Here is a 22,188-nt window from a genome sequence, read left to right on the forward strand (position 1 = left end):
TCCACGGTCTCAGTCTCATTGAACTATTGGGAGTATCTCTGAAATACTCCTGTTGATTATCGTTCTCTCCCTGGCATCTCATCCATTCCCGAGTAGGACAATATTGTTGATTTACATCCATATTTATATTGTTCAGACACTGAGAAGATTTGTGGACTTCATCGCTAAGTGTACCTCCATGTCCGTCAGGATAGTAGCCTAATGACTGATCATTCAGCTGTTGCCACAAAATTGATTCTTGGATCCACGAGTGTTCATCATTGGGACTAAGTCCCAATGCATACGAAGAAGAGCCTTGTTGGTAACCATATTGTTCAGATATACTATGTAAGGATGGATAACTCTGCCTTAAATATTCCTGTGACATTACAGCTCGAGACGGGTAACCAAGAGGGGGGCTACGAAGATTGTCAGTGGTATATGAAGTGTCTCTTACTTGATTTGAGAGCAAAAAGTTTTGTGAGCTATATAAGAGGGGTAAATTACCAGTGCTATTTGATGTGTATGCAGCATGATTTTGTTGTGACCTTGCATAACTTGCTGGTGTCCTCAAATCAAGGCTCTCTGTGTCACAGATCCTAGGCACATTATTTAGGTCAGATACATTGCGTCTCAGAAGTCCTATAGAATGTGATCCTTCAACAACCACGTCCTCCATTTTGGCAGGGGAAACGTCTGTTGTAATCCTGCTGAATATTCCAGATAAGAAACCTTGAGTAGAGGGCTTTTGGTTTTGCAGTTCAGCTTGATTCTGAGAGGGTAGTTGAGGTAGCTGCCTTTTTGATTGACCTTTCTGAGTGGAAATCTCTGTTGGTATGTGTTGCTGCTCCTGTTTCTGCTCAAATGAATTCTGTCTGTTTGGTGATGCATCTTCAGGATGCGAGGATGTGAGCTTACTGAAAAGACCAGACAAAATTCCTGACTGAGAGGATGTATCTTGCCTTGCCACAGGAGAACTCTGTTTTGTCTCAACTGACTGCTCCAAACAAGCATGTTCATTGTTTTCCTTTGTAACAGGTGGCATATTCAGTTCCTGTGACTCAGTGGAGGATATTTTAAGAAAGGCAGAGAAGAGACCACCTGACTGGGGTTTTTGTTTAAATGAGTTATCTTGAGATGAGTGGCTTTGTCCCATCACATTTGTTTTTGGCTGGAGAGGAGAGGACTGATTGTTAGATGCTTGTATTTGTTGTGTTGACTGAGAGACAGAAACATCTGATGTGGCAAACTTGAAAGGGCCGGATGAAAGGTCATCTTGTTGAGAAGGTCCTTGATGGGATACCCTTTGTCCAGGGGCATCTAATATGCCTTTCTGATGTTGGTCTGACTGCTGATTCTGAATTCTGGACTGCTGAGCAAGGTTGCAGCTCTGTTCTGTTGCAATAATCTGGACAGGATCTTGATGAGAACTCACACTTGATATTTGTTGCTCCTGGGGCATCTTTGTTTGAGTGTCTGACACCTTGTCAGTGGAGGCAAATCTGAAAAGGCCAGACAAAATACTCCCCTGTTGAGGTGGTGCACTTGCACATTTTGACTGTTGCTCATTAGTTTGAGGACTGAGTTTTTGGAGAGGTCTATGAGTCGACTCATTTTCTGTGGATGACAAATTGAACTGCCCTGAGATAAGAGGATTAGATGCACTTTGTTGGGGGTGAGGTTGGTTTTGTTGATTTATCATTTGAGCAGACTGGCTCCTTTGTTGTGACTGATTGAGTTGAGTAACTGCTGTCATATCACCCGTTGATGCAAATTTCATGAATCCTGAGAGTAAGCCTCCTTGTTGTGATTGATTAGTAGATGTTCGGGAACCTGATGAATCATCAGAGGCAGCTGATTTAAACAAACTAGAAAACAGACCCTGACGTTCATTTTGAGATGTTTTTTGCTCTGTAACATGAGGGACTTCAGTTGGACCAGGATTTTGGTGCCTAAATTGCATTTGTTCTTTAGCAGAAACTGGATTCTGATGTTGCATCCTAGGTACATTCTGATTTAACCCTGGAGGAAGTGGAGAGCTCTGAATATTAGGCCTTTGGGGAGGAAGTGGAGAGCTCTGAATATTAGGCCTTTGGGGAGGAAGTGGAGAGCTCTGAATATTAGGCCTTTGGGTAGGTGTAGTAACAGGTTGCAGATCTTCGGTTGGTGCCACCTTAAAAAAACTAGAAAACCAACCTGTTTCTGTGTTCACCATAGCCTTTGCCTCAGGGGGTTCTTTATGGATCTGTGATGTTGATTTTGTATTGTCAGGAACTGAAGATGGAAATGCACCTGTAATTATGTTTGTGGCAGGAAGAGTTTGATCTGTCTTAACTGAGTTTTGTGACATACTTCTCGTTGTACTAGAATCCTCACCAGTTGCAAATTTAAGAAATCCAGAAAACAGCCCCCCTTCTGATTTTTGAGGTTGTGGGACAGATACATTGTCAGAGGAGACAAAAGGTTGCCTTACAATGGAGGATTTATCTGAAAGTTTTTCTACTTTAATGTCTTCCACTGATCTGAAGACAGGAAAAACTGTCTGTGTTTGAGTCTGAGGAGGCACTGGATATCCAGGTGAGATTAATGAACTGAGAGATTTCTTAAAAGGACTAAAAAATCCTGACTCCTCAGCGGAGTTTTGTGTTAGAGGCTTAATGTGCGTCTTCTCACTATTTATTGCATTAGAGGTAGTTGTCAGAATTTTAAGGTTTTCACCGTCAACAACTTCATATGCATCTGACATTTTACTGTGTTTTGTATTGTCATTCAAAACACTGAGCTGCTCTCCTGGCTTCTTTTCCCTTGCATCAAAATCCTTTTGAAAATAACTTTTGTCCATTACATTCACAACATTTTCTCCAGTGAAAATGTTCCCATTTTCCAGCACTGAATTCACAGAAGATGGTGTCTCTTTGTGAGCTGTGACACCACTGTATTTGTTGTACTCATTTCTGATTGTTTGAGTCGACTGGTCTACCCCTTGAAAGTTGGCATCAGATGGTTGGAAAGACAAAAGAGATGGCATTGAAAACTTCCTATGAGACAGAGGATCCTGAGTAGGTGATACCACAGCTACTGGTGTGGGACTTGCAGACTTTGGCATGAAGGACAACAATTTTGATATACCAGAACAAGCAGGAACATTATTTGGTGCCTCTGATTGTTCAACAGACTTAGACCCCACTTGTTTTGAGCTTGACACAACTTTATCTGTTAAAGAGCTAAATAATGAGCTCATGGCATTCTTTATCTCTGCCACTCCATGTTCAGAAGCACCACTTGAATTTTGTTCTTTGGCATCTATGGGTTTTTCTTTTACTTCCTTAGAGATGATCCCTTGCTCATCTCCAACGGATTCCGTTCTTGCACTACCCTGAGATGACAGCCTTGATTTGTTAGACTTCGGTAAGGATCCATATTTACTGATCTCCTCTTCTTTTTCAGCTAGATATTCTGATACAGTTTCAACCAGGCACTGCAGCTCATCCATAGGATCAACATATTCATCACTAGGTTCCTCTACAGGAGACAGCATGACCTCTGGAGCCCATCCACCAATTTTACACTTTCCACTTTTCTTATCACGGTAACCTTGAAGCCTCTCACTTTGGCTACCATATGTTGAGAGATATCCATAGTGGCTATAATTCTTCCTCTCCTCACTCCTGAGGGCCTTAGCTAAAGAGGTCATTTCCTCTAACTCCTCCTCAGAGCCAATGGAATATTGTATCTCATCTGAGCCCTCAGAATCAAAGCCTACATCTTCCCTCAGTCTAGCTGCTTCTTCCTCTTGATATGCGACATAATTCTCCAGTGTGTTTTCAAGCTTGTTTTTGGCCCACATTCTAGTTTTGTAGAGTAAGCCATTTTTGTATGGTTTCAGGCATGGCATCATGTTTTCATCAGCCTCTTCCATTTCTTTCACTTGACGTAACACAAGCTCGCTTCGTTTTTGACGAAGAAATGCAAGATCGGGAGGGAAATGCTCTGCTCCGACATGTTCCAGTCCTCCTGGGTCCCGGATTTTTTTCTTTCTCCTTCGGTCAATAGTGGCATAGCCTTCTGGGTAAGCAGCATTTAATGAAGCACTTTTATTTTTTATTGGAGACAACTGGTTGAATATGGGGTCATGGTAAGCCTTTTCAATATGAACAAGATCATCTTGTCTGTCATGCTCCTCAATCCATGCCTGTTTCTCTCTATCAAGGAACTCATTCAGAGTACTTTTACCCTGAGGTTTGTACTTTACCTCCCAATCCTCCACACCCATGCCTGAATCTACTGGGACAATCCTAACTCTACCCCTCTGATTAGGAACTCTAGCGGAGATTAAAAGGATGGAAGAGGATAAAAAGGAGGGGGAAAGAAAGAAAGAGAAAAATGTACTTCAACATTAGGAGACAAAAGCTGCTGAAAGCAAAAACATGATCATAGTGATACACTAAAGCAATGACAAAGCAAAAGTTTTGAGTTTAAACTGCCCCTATTATGCCATTTTACAGTTTCCTAATGTTGTTTTGGAGTCTCCTACAACAAGTTTACTTGCATCAAAGGTCAAAAAACTGTTTCATTTTCTCATAATATACACTTCTCAAACTCGTCGGATGAATCAATCTCTCTAAATCCCTCCTTTTCACAAGCTACTCTGCTCTGATTGGCCAGACAGCTCAGTCTTTTGTGATTGGTCTACCGCGTGCAGCACGTGTTGAAAACAAAAACCGCCCATTGCCATAACAACGTCAGCTCTGCATGTCCTGAGGCTTCCTACACCGTAAACTAAACACTGTAACGAACAATGACGTCGATTGTACCATATCAATCTGAGCGCGAGTCCGATGATGTAACACTGGAAGAACTAGTTATTCAACCCGAACCTCCATCGTAAGAACGACTCGAGCAGGACGTTTCTCAGTGATACACTAATGGTTACTCAGTTTGAGGTACATTATGAGATGTTGCAACTGTAATTCCTCACCATCAGCATTAAAAAGTGCATGTCCATCAAACAAACCGATTATTTTACTTGTACTTATTTACAGAGTATTTTTCATGTGGGACTAAGTCCCAAAAATCTCAGTGAACATGTGGAAACATGTGTACTCAATGTTGTGAGAACAACAGAGAATCTGCATTAATAGACAAAGTTTTAGGTAATAGTGGCCCACAACTGATCAGCAGAAGTCAGTAAGACAGTAATAATGTGAGTTAACCAGTTAGCAAGAGACCTACACAATATAAAACTCAAAACTAAACATTTTGAACACCATCTTTCAAGAGCAAGCGGTTTGTGAATCCTACACTGAACTCCAAGATTTAAGAAGCCGTTGTTAGTAAAATAAAGGGAACACAGCAAAAGTTTAGGATTATACTGCTGTGATATTGTGATAAAGATGAACTTTAACCACTGATTCTTCACATGCTCGTCCTTGGGCAGTGAAAAAAAAAAAAACACATTGTAGAGCACAGCTTCTTCTCAACATGATGCTATCCATTATCCATAGGAATCAGCTGCAGATTTGAGGTTCAAGTTTTCCCTGGTGTCTGCGCGCGCAATAAGTGGGCAGGCAATATGCTAATGTTTCGTCTTGACGTCACAACGAAACAGCTTATGACTCGTTTGAAAAACGATTAATTTCATTGGCTCAGAGTCGACTCTTACTTTTGAAAGACAATAACTTTATACACGGTGCACTTTCAGATTTAAAACTTTGCAGGATGTTTTCATTCTTTTAGAGCTATGTTACACACTACATGAAAGGTCATTTTCAAAAATCCATAATATAAGCACTTTAAGTAAAGTTAAGAAAATAAATTTACTTTCCTTATTATACCATGAAATGCATTTCACCTCACTGACAAATAGATACCCCCCTCCCCCAACCATAACTTAAATGATCAAAAGAAATACAATCTCTAGTCTGTATTTTTTTAAAGGGATCTGATGCAATAGAATTATCCGGATTAGCTCTGTGCTGGGCCACACAAAAGACTCTGATTAACCACAATCTCGGAATACCACATTTCAGTTTTTTCTCTTACACAAATCCCAAGTCTAAAAGACTAGAAATCCATTCTCAGATTGCAAGTTTAAAGTTTGGCATAACAAACAAAGATGGTCTGCACCCAGCAGGATATTTGGCAGAACACAAAAAAAAAAAAAAAAAAAAAAAGTGAAACAAGGATAAAAAGACGCTCATAAAAAGATATTCATATTCCTTAATGTATATTACTTTTTTTTCTTCAAATTGTTATTTCAAAGCTGGTTTATGGACATATTCGTTCAAAAATCAATATGTTCAGAGCTAAAGGTGTTGTAAAATGGGTGCAGTTGTACACAAAGTAACAAGACGTCGTATAGTGTGTATGCATAGTACAGTGCAGTACTCAGTAGTAACTGAATGTACCTGCTTGCATGGTGCTCCCTATAGTCAAATTCAAAGCTGTGCAAAGAGTCAGCACAGGAGTCCATGTGCTGCTGAAAGCGTGGCCCCATGGGATACTGGTGAAGTGAAGAGTTGGGCTGGGCTGTGGTGTGGTAGCGGGGAGGCAAGCTACTGCTCGTCTCACTCCTGTAGTCACTGTCTCTGTCCTCCACCGCACTGTCCAGGTCATCCAAAGCTAGATGGATGAGGCAGAAAGGTCAGGCTGGAAATATTACAGATGAGCAATGCAGAAAATTCCAATCTATCTTGGATTTTTTAAGTATATTTTGATGTAAATAAAAGAAAAACGTAAAACAATCTCTGATCATCCAAGTGAAATCAAATGTGTCTCACTGAAACAAAGCTGCCACACAATACTAACAAGTAGACGGAAGTAAATGCAGGACAACTTAAACAGGGAGCTCACAACATACACAAAGAACAAATCAACAGGGTAAAAACTCAAGGAAATTTTGGGGGGAAAGTTCATGCATCCAATCTAAACAAAGCACCCAAATATTTATGTAAATTACTGTTTCCTAAACAGAGTTTGACTAAAATTTGCAAATACAGAGTATGTAAAAACTCCTAAAACCTATATCATCCCTCATTTACTTGGAAGATGCTTTTCATGAAGCATTACACAGTAAAATACTTGCCATTGCAAAAATATTTATAAAATGTGTTACAATCTGTGGGGTTGTATTGAGATTTCATCTATGCAAGTGTGCATGAAAATCTCAACACCTTGGGCTCATATGAAGGTACAGAAGGGCTTTTAAGGGTCCAGGGAAGTTCTAGAGTAAAGGGTTACTGTATAAAATTACATACTCTGGCTGTCGACCCATCCAAAATAGTTGCCTGGTGAGGTTAAAAATCAAGAATGAGAGAAGATGTGCAAAGATAAAATAATTTACAAAGACTGACATTTTGGGTCTAATGTGAATGCTCTTGTGTTTGATTTAAATGCAGGATGCTTTAGCGAACATATGTGAACAGATACGCTGTGAACAGATTGTATGTTAACATATACACTACTCGAAGGTGACAAAAAGATGTGAAGTGAAGATAAAGGAGTGGAGAGTGCAGTGAAGCATCAGGCATGATGCCATGGCTCCATCTAGTGTGAGATGCTGTCACTCACAGCACTGAGAGGCAGCACAGGGCAGAGGGCGTCCCGCTACTTCATCCTGTAAGGGAAACTAACACGAGGAGAGAGAAAGAAGAGGATAAGAGTAAACATGAAAAAGTATAAAGTATGGTTAAGAACTAATTACATGCAAATTCCAAAAAAAAAAAAATTAAAACAAATTAATTGCATGCCTTTTCACTGCAAAACTCACTTCTAACTGTACAGAGACAATATCATCAGATATCATAAGACTGATTAATATAAGGACTACCTTTATTATGCTTTTTGCAAAAGACGCAATTATTGGATTTGGATTCATGATTACACTGATAAATCTGCTGTACAATAATAAATAAATAATATGTATAATTTTTATTTTTATTTTATTAGCGCCTTTCCAAAACCCAAAGTTGCTTTACAGAACAAGGGGGAAAAAGCATATGTGAAATACTTGGAGTATAACATGTCACACCACAGGACATGTCAATTTAAATCTACAAGTATTTGAAAAGTATGTTGCTTATTGTTTTAAAATAAATCATGCATGCAGTTATGACCTTGTATGTATTAGAGGGTCTAAGTGTAATATTTATACTTTTTGTACTATTAAAAATTGCCTCACCACAGGACTAATTAAATGATTTAGTTGAGGTTTAGACAATTCCTATACACATAAATATTTAGCAAAAATCTTGATGTTGATGATAACAAAAAGTCCTAGACAATTACCCATATGTGAGTTTTATTAATCTGGTCACATTAATGCACAGCAAAAACTGCTCAAAGCACACACACATGCTGATCCCATACCAATGCTGTGAAGCTAATTATTCGATAACCAAGATGGAAACAGAAGAAAAACAAAAACATTAAAAACATATATAATTAGACCTACATGTATAACTTAGAGACTACAACAAATCTACCTGCATTATTTAATATATAAATATATAAGTGCCAAAAGTAACAGACTTGACAAGGAAAACTAGATAAATGACAAATTTATTGTGTATTAACCAATATTAACCAATCTCAAATTACAGCAAACCTTCCAGAGATAACATTATATTTTAAAACTTAAAAGGTAACACTTATTAGAGTGTCTTTGTTACATGTTGTTACTACAGTAATAACTATAAATTATGCATAATTACATGCAACTAACCCTAAACCAAACCAAACCCTAATCCCTCTAACCCTATAGTAAGTACATGCAGTTACTTAATAATACTCAGAACTTAACATATAATAACAGTGCACAAAGACACCTTTAAATAAAGTGTAACCACTTAAAATTAATATTACTAAATAGTTTACACCTCCATGGCTAAAACACTTTTAGCTGTCGCCTGTCAGGGATGATGAGTGTTTAAAGCAGAGAGTCAAAGTGAGATATACAGTAAAGTGATACATTACACATTTTAATAACTATATTATTTTAATAAAAATGTTGTCATTTGTAATATTAACTATAAATATTTTCATTTTTATACAAAAAATCATCTTCATCTATCATCTATGATCTTGAATTAAGTAATAAAATAATATTATGAATTCTAGTAAACATTGTCTACACTTTCAAATGCAAATTTCAATGACAACTGTAGCAAAACACAATGTAAATGCACTCATAAAATTGTCACGCCACCTCATCAATCTCTTCTCATTATATTATTTGCAACGACAGTCAGTGTGGACTGTTGTTTGCGAACTAACCCCCATTCTAGTGAAATATTGAAATCATGCTGTTATTTTGCGGCACATGCACAGGTCTTACCTCATCGTGAATGCCCATAGCATTGATGCGTTCCAGTTTGCCGGTCCAGTATCGAGCCTCATCCTCTGGGATTTCTGCAAAAATGGTAGTGAGATGTGAATTTTGCAGTCTAAGACATAAAACTTCATGCAAACCATTTAAATGTGCCAAGACGTTACGATTAAGTATTCAGCACTTTTAAATGTATAATGAGCTAGTTGGCCGAAGGACCTCAAAAATAGTCCACCAGGCGTATTACATGACACTTCACTTTAAAAGCAAGTACAGGGACAAAGGGATGTTGTGCTGTCTGACTAAAGCTCCATTTGTCGCAATACATAGAGGGGCAGGGAAAATCAGTCGGTTCATACCGACAATACCGGTTACTTTGCAAACAAACCATATGTATTACACCAAGGCATTAATAAAAATCCAGTATGCGTAGACATAGTTTGTGCAGCCATACAAGTAGCAAAAGAAATTAAAAATAATACTAAAATCTGTTTCTATGTTTGTATTTTAAACATGTTTGCAAACCCGGTCTATGTATGTCGTTTGAAACCAGATTAAAATCTTAAAGTCTGAGCAATAAGAGTCTTTCATGTTTTACAGTCATTGCTATCGGAGCAGCACTGTTAAAAAAGTGCCTCAAAAATTTTTTTTTTTGCTGATTATTGTATATTATAAACCGGATAATTCCGGTCCTTGATTCTGATTGGTTGAGCCATGTTCGAAGCCGTTGAAAATTACTCAACAAACACACACCAGTGACCGCATTACATTAGTATTACTGCGCAACTGCCGTTTGTGATTCTTTGTTGCTGCATGTGTTGCTTAGCAACCTCTTTGGAACTACATTGCTTGGCGGAGGAATAAATGTGTTATAACGTTATATATTTTGTTGCTGGTGTTTACTTTATGAATAAAATAAATATTAAAATTAATATTTTTATGGAGTTTTATAAAAGCAATAAGCCCCGCGAAGCCGTGATTTATTTAACAAGACAATATGGTCACACTTTAGCTTGGGGAACACGACCACTATCAACTACGACTTTTGCCTCAATAAACACCTAATTTACTGCTTATTAATAGTTAATAAAGTTGTTGTTTTAGTGGTTAAGTTTAGGTATTGGGTAGGATTAAGGGATGTAGAATATCGTCATGCAGAATAAGGGATTAATATGTGCTTTGTAAGTACTAATAAACAGCCAATATGCATGCTAATAATAAGCAATTAATTAATAGTGAGAAATGGTCCCCAAACTAAAGTGTCACTGAAAATGTAATTTCAGTCTTTCAAAATTCAATGCGTTAGTTTAATTGTGCTGCTGTTTCTTAGAAATTGCTAGAAAATTTCACAAATAATTACAGAGTGAAAACGGTTTCATTCCCCACTTTTTCCCCCCGTGTGATCTATGTTTATTGATCAGTGAATAGTACACTGACTGAACAATCAGATCCGAATTCATTGCAAAACGGCGATGCGGACTGTCAGTCCTGATTTAAAAACAAATTGGAATTGGGTGCAATGTGAACAAAGCCTCAGATACTGCGCTCCGCGTCCTTTGAAGGCACATGGGATACTGAACACGAGGAGAGTAGCTTCAAAGTGCTCGGATAAAACAGTCAGGCTTATGAATGGGATCAATGGCAGGTAACCAGGCCAAACGCGGCACTTACGAAGGTTCGACCTTTCCCATCCCAACAACCTGCACCGCTACACACTTTATTTACAGCCCATAGCTCCACTCACAATGAAGACACAGCTGGCAAACATGTAAATATTTTTTGTGAAGTCTTACACAAAGAGGAGCAAATCAAAGTGACAATTCAACCAGCCTCCTCAAGCCTTCTTTTATCTCTCCGCTAAATGGATTCTCAGGAAACTCTGCCATTCGAGCCTAAAAAGCTGTTTTATGTTTGATTGCTTTTACTTTTTATCATTTCAATTTTTTATTATTTTTTTTTTATTTACAAAAGTGTTACCCACATTACTACAGTGTATACTGGATAAAGCAGCTGTTTTGGAGAGACAGTTTGATAACTGATTTATTAAAAAGAAACAAGCTGTCTGAAGGAGATTCACTCAACCCTGATGACATTCAACAAATCAATAGAAAGCAACAGCATCAGAGAGGCAGACGGGATTGATCTTAAGCAGTGTTTCCAAACAACAGATCAGCAAGTCATTCTTAATGTGGAACACAATGTTCACACTGCTCTTTTGCATATAACGAAGTTGAACATTTCTCATTTTGGGCACCTCGGAAGAAAGGAAGGTTTGGAAAGACATGAAAGTATATATATTACAATTTAAAATGTTTTTCTTTAAAATGTCATTTATTCCTGAAATAGCAAAGCTGAATTTTCAGCATCATTACTTGTCACATGATTCTTCAGAAATCATTCTGTGTCGATTTGATGCTCAAAATACATTATCAATGTAGAAAACTTAACATTTTTATGGAAACTGTGAAATGCAGAATAAGGAATTATCAATATCCTAGTAATATGCATGCTAATATGCAACTAGTTAATAGTGAGATTATAAATTGTGTTATATTACCTTGTCAGTAAATCATCTTTCTCTCTTCTGACCAACTTAATAAATTGTTCTATATTATTTCCATCTTTTGAAAAGTCGTGGAAACCCGATCACTGATTTTTTTCTTTTGCTATTAGAGCAAATAGAAATTCAAAAATAATATTCGCTGTCGTCTCCCATTCACAGCTATAGAAGTTTACCCAACTATGATGACTTTCGCTTCTGAGAACCCCGTAAATGTGAAAAGGGTCGAAATTATGCATTAAATAACACATGATAAACTTTGTTTTTTTTTAAACAATACAAAATAATTTTAAAGAGTGAATCTCACCGAAGGGCAGTTCAAAGCGAGTGTCCAGCAGGACTCGATGTGGCGTTGGGTTTTTAGTCCCATATATCTCATCTGCCTTCATCAGGACTTCAGAGTCCAGAAATATCCACTCGCCAGGGCCCTCCTGTTCAGAGGAAAGGTTATTCATTACGTTAAACAGCATAAGAGAGGAATCTGCAGGACCGCCTGAACTGAAGAGCAAGTTCACTGAAATTACAACTAAAAACATCCCATAAGAAATGTACATGGGATGATGGAAGATGTTGTGAGATGTGAAGGCCTTCCTCACCTCCTCTGAATGGCAGATGCTTTTGAGCGGGATCCAGGCTGTTCCTAACATGGTGTCCCAGATGAGACCTTTGTTCCACACCTCTACGATGAGGCCCAGGTCCAGTCGGCTGATCTCACTGAAGGCCACAAACAGAACAGAAAGATACTTAAGGTGAAAAATGAGTTGTTGTTAGTTTTTGTCAGCAGTATGTGTATCTGTTGTTTACGTTTAACTTTTCCTAATTTTTAGCACCTTATGGGGTCTGTAAGATTTTCCACAAGGATGCATTCAATTACAAATGCATAAATGTAAATTAACGAAAAGTGATAGTAAAAACATTTAGAATGTTACAAAATATCTCTATTTCAAATAAATGCTGTTTTAAACTTTCTATTCATCAGAGCCCTGAATTTTTTTTATCAAGGTTTCCACAAAAACGGTTTTCAACATGTTTCATGTTTTTTTAAGCAGCAAATCATCATATTAGAAGGATTTCTGAAGGATCATGTGACACTGAAGACTGGAGTAATGTTGCTGAAAATACAGCTTTGATCAAAGGAATAAATTACATTTAAAATATATAAAAATAAAAAACAGGTATTTAAAATTGAAATATTTCACAGTATTAATTTTCTACTGTATTCCATCAAATAAACACAGGCTTGGATAAGAGTCTTCTTTCAAAAACATTAAACTTTTTAAACGGTAGTATATATGTGAAGACAAACAGAGCAATGTGTTAATAAATGACCTGCCATAAACTTGCACCAGCACTCCAGTGTATTGAGTGCCTGATCTCCATATTTTTACAGTCTGTGGGGCACTTCACAACACCAACAAGTGGAAAAGGACAAAAGCAGCCAAAGCAGATCTAATTAGCTTCGTCTTCGTCGTCTTTAAAGATACCAGGTGTCGTGTAAGATTTTCCAAACAAAAAGATTAAGAGATGCATGCAGTAAAAAAAAAAAAAAAACTGCACAAATGTTGCTTCCACAAGCCTAATACCAGCTACAGACTGTGTGATTTCAGCAATCCTATAAGATCATTTGGACATGGATCTAATAAACTTTGGTACGACTTTGGTATACGATGATGTCACCTATTGAATCGTAGGCTACGACGCAAGTTCGTATAGAAGAATAAAACGTCATCAGCATGCGCTAGTGGTCAACGAATAGAGCAAGGTGAATCACTTTGGCAACTGTGGTTTTTATGTGCTCTGAAAAAAAGAGGAGGAAGCGAAAGAGGAGACTATAGACGCAGTCATGGCTTGGGAAAAGAGGCCAACTTGGCATGCCAAACTTTGAATGAAGCTTGACGCAAGTAGTTTTAAGTTTTAGCGACATGTCGCGTTGATCATATGCATTTTTATTGGCTAGTCAGTAGACATAGGTCGCAGCAGCAAACACACTGTGAGCTGATCACAGGCTATTTTTGGTGGCAAGACCATGAAAACAGCCGTCTTTGAACCTCTCTAGGATGTAGCACCACTGTTTAGGAGCCACGACCACAGAAATCACCACAATTGGTCATCTTTCGTCTGGGACAAATCGTACAATGTGTACTGGGCATTAAAGTTGCTCTAAGTTACTAAGCAGTCCTTATGGCTTCAATGGGGATTTCAATATGGGATTCAATGTAGAAAATATGCTTTTTTCCATACCCACTTTATCATACAGCAGGTGAAAGCCTCATCACTTAGAAAATAAATAATCACACCTCTTCTGAACAAATTCACAAAAAAAAGATAAAAAATTAACTATGAAGAGTGTGTTTGAGAAGTTTCCAGAAACACTTACTGCAAATATGCAATCACGTTAATTGATATTTAACGCATAGTTTATATATATATCACGTTTGTGTTTTTTTGCTCAGGGCTCATGAATTTGTTCAAATTACTATACAAATGCTGAAGTCTGATCTGCATAATCACATACAGTGTAAAAATTAAAATAATGCTTGCACTGGTAGAATTGTGCTCCAATAACAGCGGCTTCAGGGTACACATTCGTCATTTCAAAATTCCACACTTTTCCAGACTAAAATTTCCAAACCACTCTGTAGATTTCGAAACCATATTTAACATAAATGGTTCATACAGCATTATTTTTATATTTTATATTCGGTATATAGTACAGTCATCTGTAAATATTTTTTACAGGGGTTTTTTCAATAATTTTCTCAAAGTGACAACATAGCCTACAGAGCACCTAAACTAAAAAATATACAGACTTTGCAAGCACATGAGAAGGCATTTTAGGCTATATATACACTATAACCTATTTCCTTTGTGCGTCACTGCCATTTAACTATGAAGAAAATGACAGAATAAAAATTAAAACAGGTAATTGCGACATTATATATCACGCAATATTGAGAAAAAAAAGTAAGAATTGCGACTTTATATCACACAATTCGGAGAAAAAAAGTCAGAATTGAGAGATGTAAATCGCAATTGCGAGAAAAAAAATAATTTAACGCATCCTCTGTGGCATGACACGAAATGGGCTGATGGCACAATACGGCTGTGTAACTGGCCTATTTGCCAAGTTCAAGGGTCTATAAGAAAGACTGGTACTGTAAAAAAAAAAAAAGTGTTACAAATTTGGCTTTTTTTAGGGCAGTACATCGTATTTCTAGGTCTTAGGTCAGCTTTAACGCATATTCTGTGTTTCCAAGAAAAACACACCGTGAAATGGGCTGATGGAGCAATAGGTGGCTCATTGTCCTATAGGCGGAGTTTAATGGTTTCTCGTCCGCACACTAAAGTCTGTATATTTTTTACTTTTGCAAAGGTCATTTTAGAGGCTCTGTAATATGGTGCTAAGAATATCGTGAGGAAAAAACCAAAACACTTATAACCTGCAGTTTTGCATAATGAAAAAGTGCATCTTTAATTCATTCAGTCATGTTTGACAAATCACTAAAGAATCACTAAACAGCTTCTCTATTATAGAAAACTAAATGAGGGCAATCGTCTGGAAAAGCAAATATTTTTCCATACTCTGCTTTATTTTTTCCATACTTTTCCAGACCTGGAAATTACTCAAATCAAATTCCATACTTTTCCAAACTGCGTAGGAACCATCTGCCAACAGGCTGCAAGGCTTTCTACCACTGAATTACACAAACACGGCTTTTATCTGCCGCTCTGCTTGTTATAAATAGAGAACACATGCGCACCGCAACTAAAGAGGAACATTTGGAAATCCATTCATTATTCATTTAGGCTTTCAATTGTCTCCTAAGTGAGATGAGGATGAAATGGCTCTAGACCCCCAGAGAACACCTTTGTTTGCTTATCTGCAATTTCTCTTTTTTTGGCACTTGTTCATTTTCCAGAACATGCTAAGCGATGATGGGCTGAGTAATTACTAATTGATAGGTTGCTATAGAGACCGCTAGAGCTTGCTGACGCCACACACACAGCAGGCACGCTAAAAATGCAGTCCCAGAGAGACGTCACGTCTAAAAACTAACCTGAAGGGTCATACGGAGGTTCACACAGAACAGCTGAACTCGTGACACGTCTGAATGATAGAATAACTTTGCCCTTTGATTATACAAACAAGCGAGGAGCTATATAAACAGCTGTAATCCCATCGGTGATGCAGTTATATCATCATAATTATTTAAGCTAGTCAAACAGGCTCAGAGTGAGCAAACAGACAAAAGTGTGCAGGTTTCTTAAGCTTAACCTCAATGAATGGGCATGAATTGGTTGGAAGGACATGTATGCAACACATCATTGGTTTTGAATATTGCTCAGCTAGGAACTTTTTTATAAGGCAACGCTGCCATAAGACAAATGTTTAACTGATCTTGAGTTAATGTGCACTCAAATACTTTGAAACTATTAATATTGCTTATTTGATTTAGGGGGTTATTCAAATCTGCATGTCCTTCCTGTGTCAGTATGGGTTTCCTCCGGGTGCTGCGGTTTCCCCAAAAGACATGCAGGTTAGGTGGATTGGATATGCCAAATTGTCAGGAGTGTGTGTGAGTGTGAGTGTCAGGAAGGGCATCCGGCATAAAACCTGTGGATGGATTCAAATCTCAAGCGTAACATCCCTCATCATGTGCGTTAAACGAGATTTTAGATCCTACGGCTTTTTGAGGAAGCGGAAATCGAGGGTAAAGCGGATTTGACGTCATTGACATCACTGGTTAAAATTGATGATTTCTCTTGATTTAAATATTGTTGGAAACATTTGGGGTAAGTACACAAGTCAACAAAATATATAACATTGTTCTAGTGGTTTTTGGATATTTTAATCTATCAAAAATATTACATATTGTGCATTTAAATATTACATCATATTACAGAAGCTAAAAAATATTTCAGTTAGCATTCAGTTAGTATTCTAACACCTTAGCCTACTAGCTTAGCATAGTTCTAACTTGTAAAGAAAATGCTTGTTTAGGTAGCACAAGATATCAAGAAAATGTACAAGAAGTTATTTTAAATGCATCAACAAAAGATTATAGCTAACAAGACAAAGAATTAATCTTTTTAAAAAACATTCTTTAAACTGATCAAAGGTAACAGGAAAGATGTTTATAATGTTACAAAATATTCTATTTAAAATAAATTGTCCTTTTAAACTTTCTATTCATCAAATAGTTATGAAAAATATAGTTTCCACAAAAATATTAAGCAGCACAACAGTTTTCAGCATTGATAATGATAAGAAACGTTTCTTGATCATCAAATTGATTCACGGATAAATGACTCTTTCTCAGTAAAACTTTAAGAATGCATGACATCAGGCAAGAATGTAGCACATACTATATAATCAGAAATCAATATAATAATCAGTCTCTGCTCATTGTCCATCGGCCTGCGTTTGTCCCAGAGGGCTCAAACATTATTTCATTAACCTGGATGCTGCTTTTAAACGCTCATCCGAGAGCAAAGACACACACAGCTTGGCAAGATTTAAGTGCTCTGTTCAATTACCAGGACATCTGGCTTTCTGAAATTCCATTAAGACAACAAGAAAGCATGAAGTCATCAATGGGGACGCAAGGGTACATTATTGTCCCTGTGGACAAGCCTATTGCATGGTTCTCCATGGAGATGATGGAACTGATCTACTAAATCAAATACTTCTGTAGAAAATTCAATCAGTGTGTTTTCTACTTTATTACTACAAAAAAAAAAGTTTAATTGACAAATTCCTAGTAAATAAGTACATTGCACAACAGACCAATCAAATAAGTTGCTGCTACCATACTATTTTATGTTATGTTTTTTTTAATTCAGTCTCAATTTTAAAAAACATTATCGGATTAATCGGTTATCGGCCAGCATGGGCCAACCTAATTATCATTATCGGTAAAATCGGTATCGATCAACCTCTTACTTATTTATTTGTTTGTTTATTTCTAAAACAACTTACTGTATATATAAAACTATTGATTATAGGTCACTAAAAATAAATTAATAAACTGTTTATGTATTTTCAATGATCTATAGTAAGTAGTTTTAAACTGCTTGTAGTTAATTGAATGACATCATCTATGGGATGAGTGATTAATTCATAGTTATAACCGAGGAAGAAAATATTTTTAAGAAGTAAACAAAAAAGAAATGTGTCAACTAGATTGAGTTCCACTGATTTAGAGTGATAAATATACTGATACATAGGTGTAATGTTACAAGGACAAAAATAATAATGTTTAAATAGTCCAAGCAAATTCAAGACTTCTTGAAGAAAAGCACTACAAGTGTGAAACCACAGTCCACATAAGCCGAGAAACTTTAGACAACCACATCCCGGTGACAATGCAAACAAAGACACACATCCAGGGCGGGAATCTAAATAAACAGATAGAAATCTCTGAGACAGAAACAAATTAGCGACAAGGAACACTTTCATTTCCTGGAGCAAGCCACCTGTCCTTAGCACAGAGAAAAAAGTTCTCTGCGTAAGAGCCATAAAGCCAGGATCAATATTGTTGCCATCTAAACTACATTCTTTTAACTTTGTTTTGTGTCTATGCTACTTTTTTAATGAAATACATTTATATTAAATATCAAAACCACCTAAAACCAATGCCACTGTACACTGTCACACAATTTTCACTGATACTTAGTAGAGGTCGGATTTATTGCATCCATGTAAACAACGAAAATACATAAGAGATTTTTTTTTTTTTTTTTAGGTCACTTTCCAATGTGGTTCTAAATCTGCAACATATCTGATATCTAGTCATCCTACATTTGTATCTGTATGTTATACGCCCCATTTCTGTCACTGTTACAGAACAAATGGGTAAGGTAATCACTGAGAGGTTCTAACATGTGAATCATGAAAGAAAGTATTTTAACACAGAAAATTACACATTTCACCTTTAAGGAACCAACCGGGTCTAGATGTGGAACGTGACACACTGACAGCCTGATTATCGGGGTTGTTTTCTTGGCGGCTGAGAGAAGCTCATTAGTTTGCCAACAAAAGCTTTAAAAGCAGAGTGTGTGTGTGTGGGTGCCAGGTTAGATATCGCTCACTGCTGCGACAGATGAATGACTAGTGGAAAGAAATCCAGACCCTCTACATAGGACATTTCCCTAGCACATACTAATTTATCAGTACATTAGCAATAACAGACTGCTGTCTGGTAAGTGGCGTTACAGCGGCAGGTTGTGATAAACTTACAACATGAAGTCCTGCTCCCAGCATGGCTGGTCTCCCCGCACAGTGATGGTGGTACTCTTCACATTTTGCACTTTCAGCGTCACATAGGCGTTGAATTTATCTAGAAATAAAGCAGAAAATGCATGTTTATATACAGTTTTCATAGAAATAATTAGTGGTGTTTGCAAAGTACTTGAATTTAATTGGAACCATAAGTATATTAAGACCACAGTGAAATCTAAAGGCTGAGACACATCAAGTCGACGTCAAAGAACCAGCGCCTCTCGGCGACTGTGTCAGGGACAAAAAGCTGCGCTTGAACACACCGCAATGACTACAGCTGACTGCCAACTACATGTGCGTTCTGAATATAACTGTCTATATCAGCAGGTATCAAGTGTCTATATTCGTCATTCAAAAAGAGAAACTTCAAGGCCTGCGGAGGTACAAAATGTAAGCAAAGCCATGCTTGCTTTCCAATTTGAATATGGAATATTTGGGGATATTTGGGGATATTTAATTTAATTAATCAATCAACGATACAATTGATCAGCATTACCAAACGTGGACGTTCCACTAGAAACAAACATTGATGTATTGTTTTAATTTAATACTGTGAAGCTGCTTTGATACAACCTATGTTGTGAAAAGCGCTATATAAAAAAAAAAAAAAAAAAAAATCCATCATGATTATTACTTTCTTCATTCCAGGCAGCTCATGCTGTTTTGAAAATATTTGCGAATTGGATAGAGCGGGAAAGATAATGTAAAATTAGAACAGCTGTCCGTTTTTGGTTTTTCTTTTGCTCACTTCAACATTCTCAATCAGGCGAATTGCTGCCGGTGTGTGAAACGCCGCAAAAAAATTGAAGGCCCTAAATTGAAGTTATGAGGCTTATAGTCCATGTTTATGAGCTATGAGGACATCTATATGTTAGTGCACTGCTAAACATCGACAAATTAACTATTAGCAGATATATGAATATAAAACTTACAGGTAAAAATAAAATTCTCTTCAGGTAAAATGGACCAATTAAAAAAAATTATGAGTCATCCTGCACTCGTGGGCTTGTCCATTTTTTGTCCTATCAAATGCTCTCGAGAATGAGATTGTCCCTGCCCCTAATATAACCTGCCACTTAGGGGGGGAATAAATGGGTTTTTTTTTGTTTTTGTTTTTTTTAAACGTGGCTATGATTGATCTAACATTAGGGAACTACTTCATACAAGATGGCCACGACTTGACTAGAATGAGGGAGCGAAATAGTATGTGGCCATGATTTAACTAAAACAAGGGAACAAATTTGTACAACATGGGTACCATTTGACTAGAATGAGGGAGCAAATTAGTACGTGGTCATGATTTAAAGTCCAACTGTAGTCAATAATTGTATCCCTTAAAACTCATCTTTGATCACCAAAATTACATTTTCTATGAAAAAAAAGTCTTCATGCCAGTTTGAATGTAGCTCTACACCTTTGCTTCATATACGAGGATCCATGAATATGCATATTAGCTCCGTCTCCACTCACTCACACCAGCTCAGAGATCCACTCGGCCATCTTTACTGTAGTAAACACTAGCCAATTATTTAACTAAAATGAGATGAATTAGTGTAATGTAAGTACAATTTGACTAGAATGAGGGAGCAAACAAGTATGTAGGTCACGATTTAACTAAAATGAGCGAATGGCCACAATACAATATCTATTTTTTCTTCTGCATGACATGTGCGGGGCTCTGTAGTCCGGTCCCACCTTCTTATTTCAGAACACATTAAAGAAAACTGTGCAATTTCTTGAGTCTTTAATCGCTGTTTGGGGTCAAAATGACCCCAATGGACTTTTCCTTCATTTTTTAAAAGTGTTACCTTCATCGCAGGGGCATGAAACTCTGTGACTTTTCCTAAATAATCTATCTAAACATGCACAAAAAAACTGGGCTTGATTTGGTTGTTCTAAAGGTGTGTAAAAAAAAAAGTACCATTTAAGCTGTTTGGGGTCAAAATGACCCCACATTGAAAATGAATGGGAAAATGAAAAAAATGACTTTTTTTAATTTTGTTTGTCAAAAAAATAAAAGTAAATCCATTATAAATCTGAAATTTTTTACAAATAAACCAAGGTCTGGTCCTAGAGCATAAATAAAAAGTAGAACGAACTTTCTATCTCATACACACACACACACGCACGCACACAAACACACACATGTATGTGACTGCAACAGAGAGCATTTTTACAGATATTGGCAAATAAAATAAACAAAACTGGCATAAATCTAAAAAAAATTACATTTAAATCAAGGTCTGGTCCTAGAGCATAAACCCAAAGTGGAATGAACTTTCTATCTCATACACACACACACAAACACACACAAACACACACGTATGTCACTGCAACAGAGAGCATTTTTATAGAAATTGGCAAATAAAATCAACTAAACTGGCATAAATCTGAAAAATGTCACATAAGCAACATGGAACAAGCTTGCCCCCCCCCCCACCCCCACCCCCACACACATACACACACACACACACACACACACACACACACATTACAGTCATGTCATAGTGGTGAGTTGTAAATGTATGTATAATAATTTGCAAAAGCAAGATAATTCAAAATATATCAGAAAACAACAACAAATTATAACTCTGACAAAACTACATCTTTTTTATGTATTTCAAAATGTTTAAATAAATATTTACAAAATATATATCATAAAGTTGTGAGGAGAAGTTTAAGCATCAAGAAAAATGAAGTGAAAATGAATGAGTCTCTACGGCCCTCTATTGGATATATGTGGTCATTGCAATTTCTTTCTTTAATTATAATTTCTAAAGTTTTTCCACAAACCAGCAGATGTCAGTATTCTATCCCTAACACATAGAGCAATGTCCAAAAACTATTTAGATTTAATTAAGATCATCATTTAAGTGATTTTTTCTTTAAAATATCTTTTTTCATGAGACAATTTATGGCCTAGTTATGTAATTGTGCAGTAAATAGTTAAAAAACTTCAAAATTTCCACAAAAACACAGCAGAAATGTATAGTTGAGAAGTAAATAAAAAAAATGATATATAGTTTTCCATATAAAAATGTA

General features: G+C 36.8%; 1 protein-coding gene across 1 annotated transcript in view; it reads right to left on the bottom strand.

The window, feature by feature from the left end:
* unc13bb (unc-13 homolog Bb (C. elegans)) overlaps positions 1-22,188 on the bottom strand; it is a 93,341-nt gene that overhangs the window by 52,004 nt on the left and 19,149 nt on the right. The window contains exons 3-8 of the mRNA XM_079860525.1: positions 19,105-19,204; positions 12,461-12,578; positions 12,172-12,295; positions 9,314-9,387; positions 7,549-7,606; positions 6,387-6,600 (exon numbers count right to left, since the gene is read on the bottom strand). Coding sequence (XP_079716651.1) covers positions 6,387-6,600; positions 7,549-7,606; positions 9,314-9,387; positions 12,172-12,295; positions 12,461-12,578; positions 19,105-19,204 — 688 coding nt within the window. The remainder of the gene's footprint in view (positions 1-6,386; positions 6,601-7,548; positions 7,607-9,313; positions 9,388-12,171; positions 12,296-12,460; positions 12,579-19,104; positions 19,205-22,188) is intronic.

This window comes from Squalius cephalus (genome assembly GCF_949319135.1).
Source record: "Squalius cephalus genome assembly, chromosome: 24".
Classification (NCBI taxonomy): Eukaryota; Metazoa; Chordata; class Actinopteri; order Cypriniformes; family Leuciscidae; genus Squalius; species Squalius cephalus.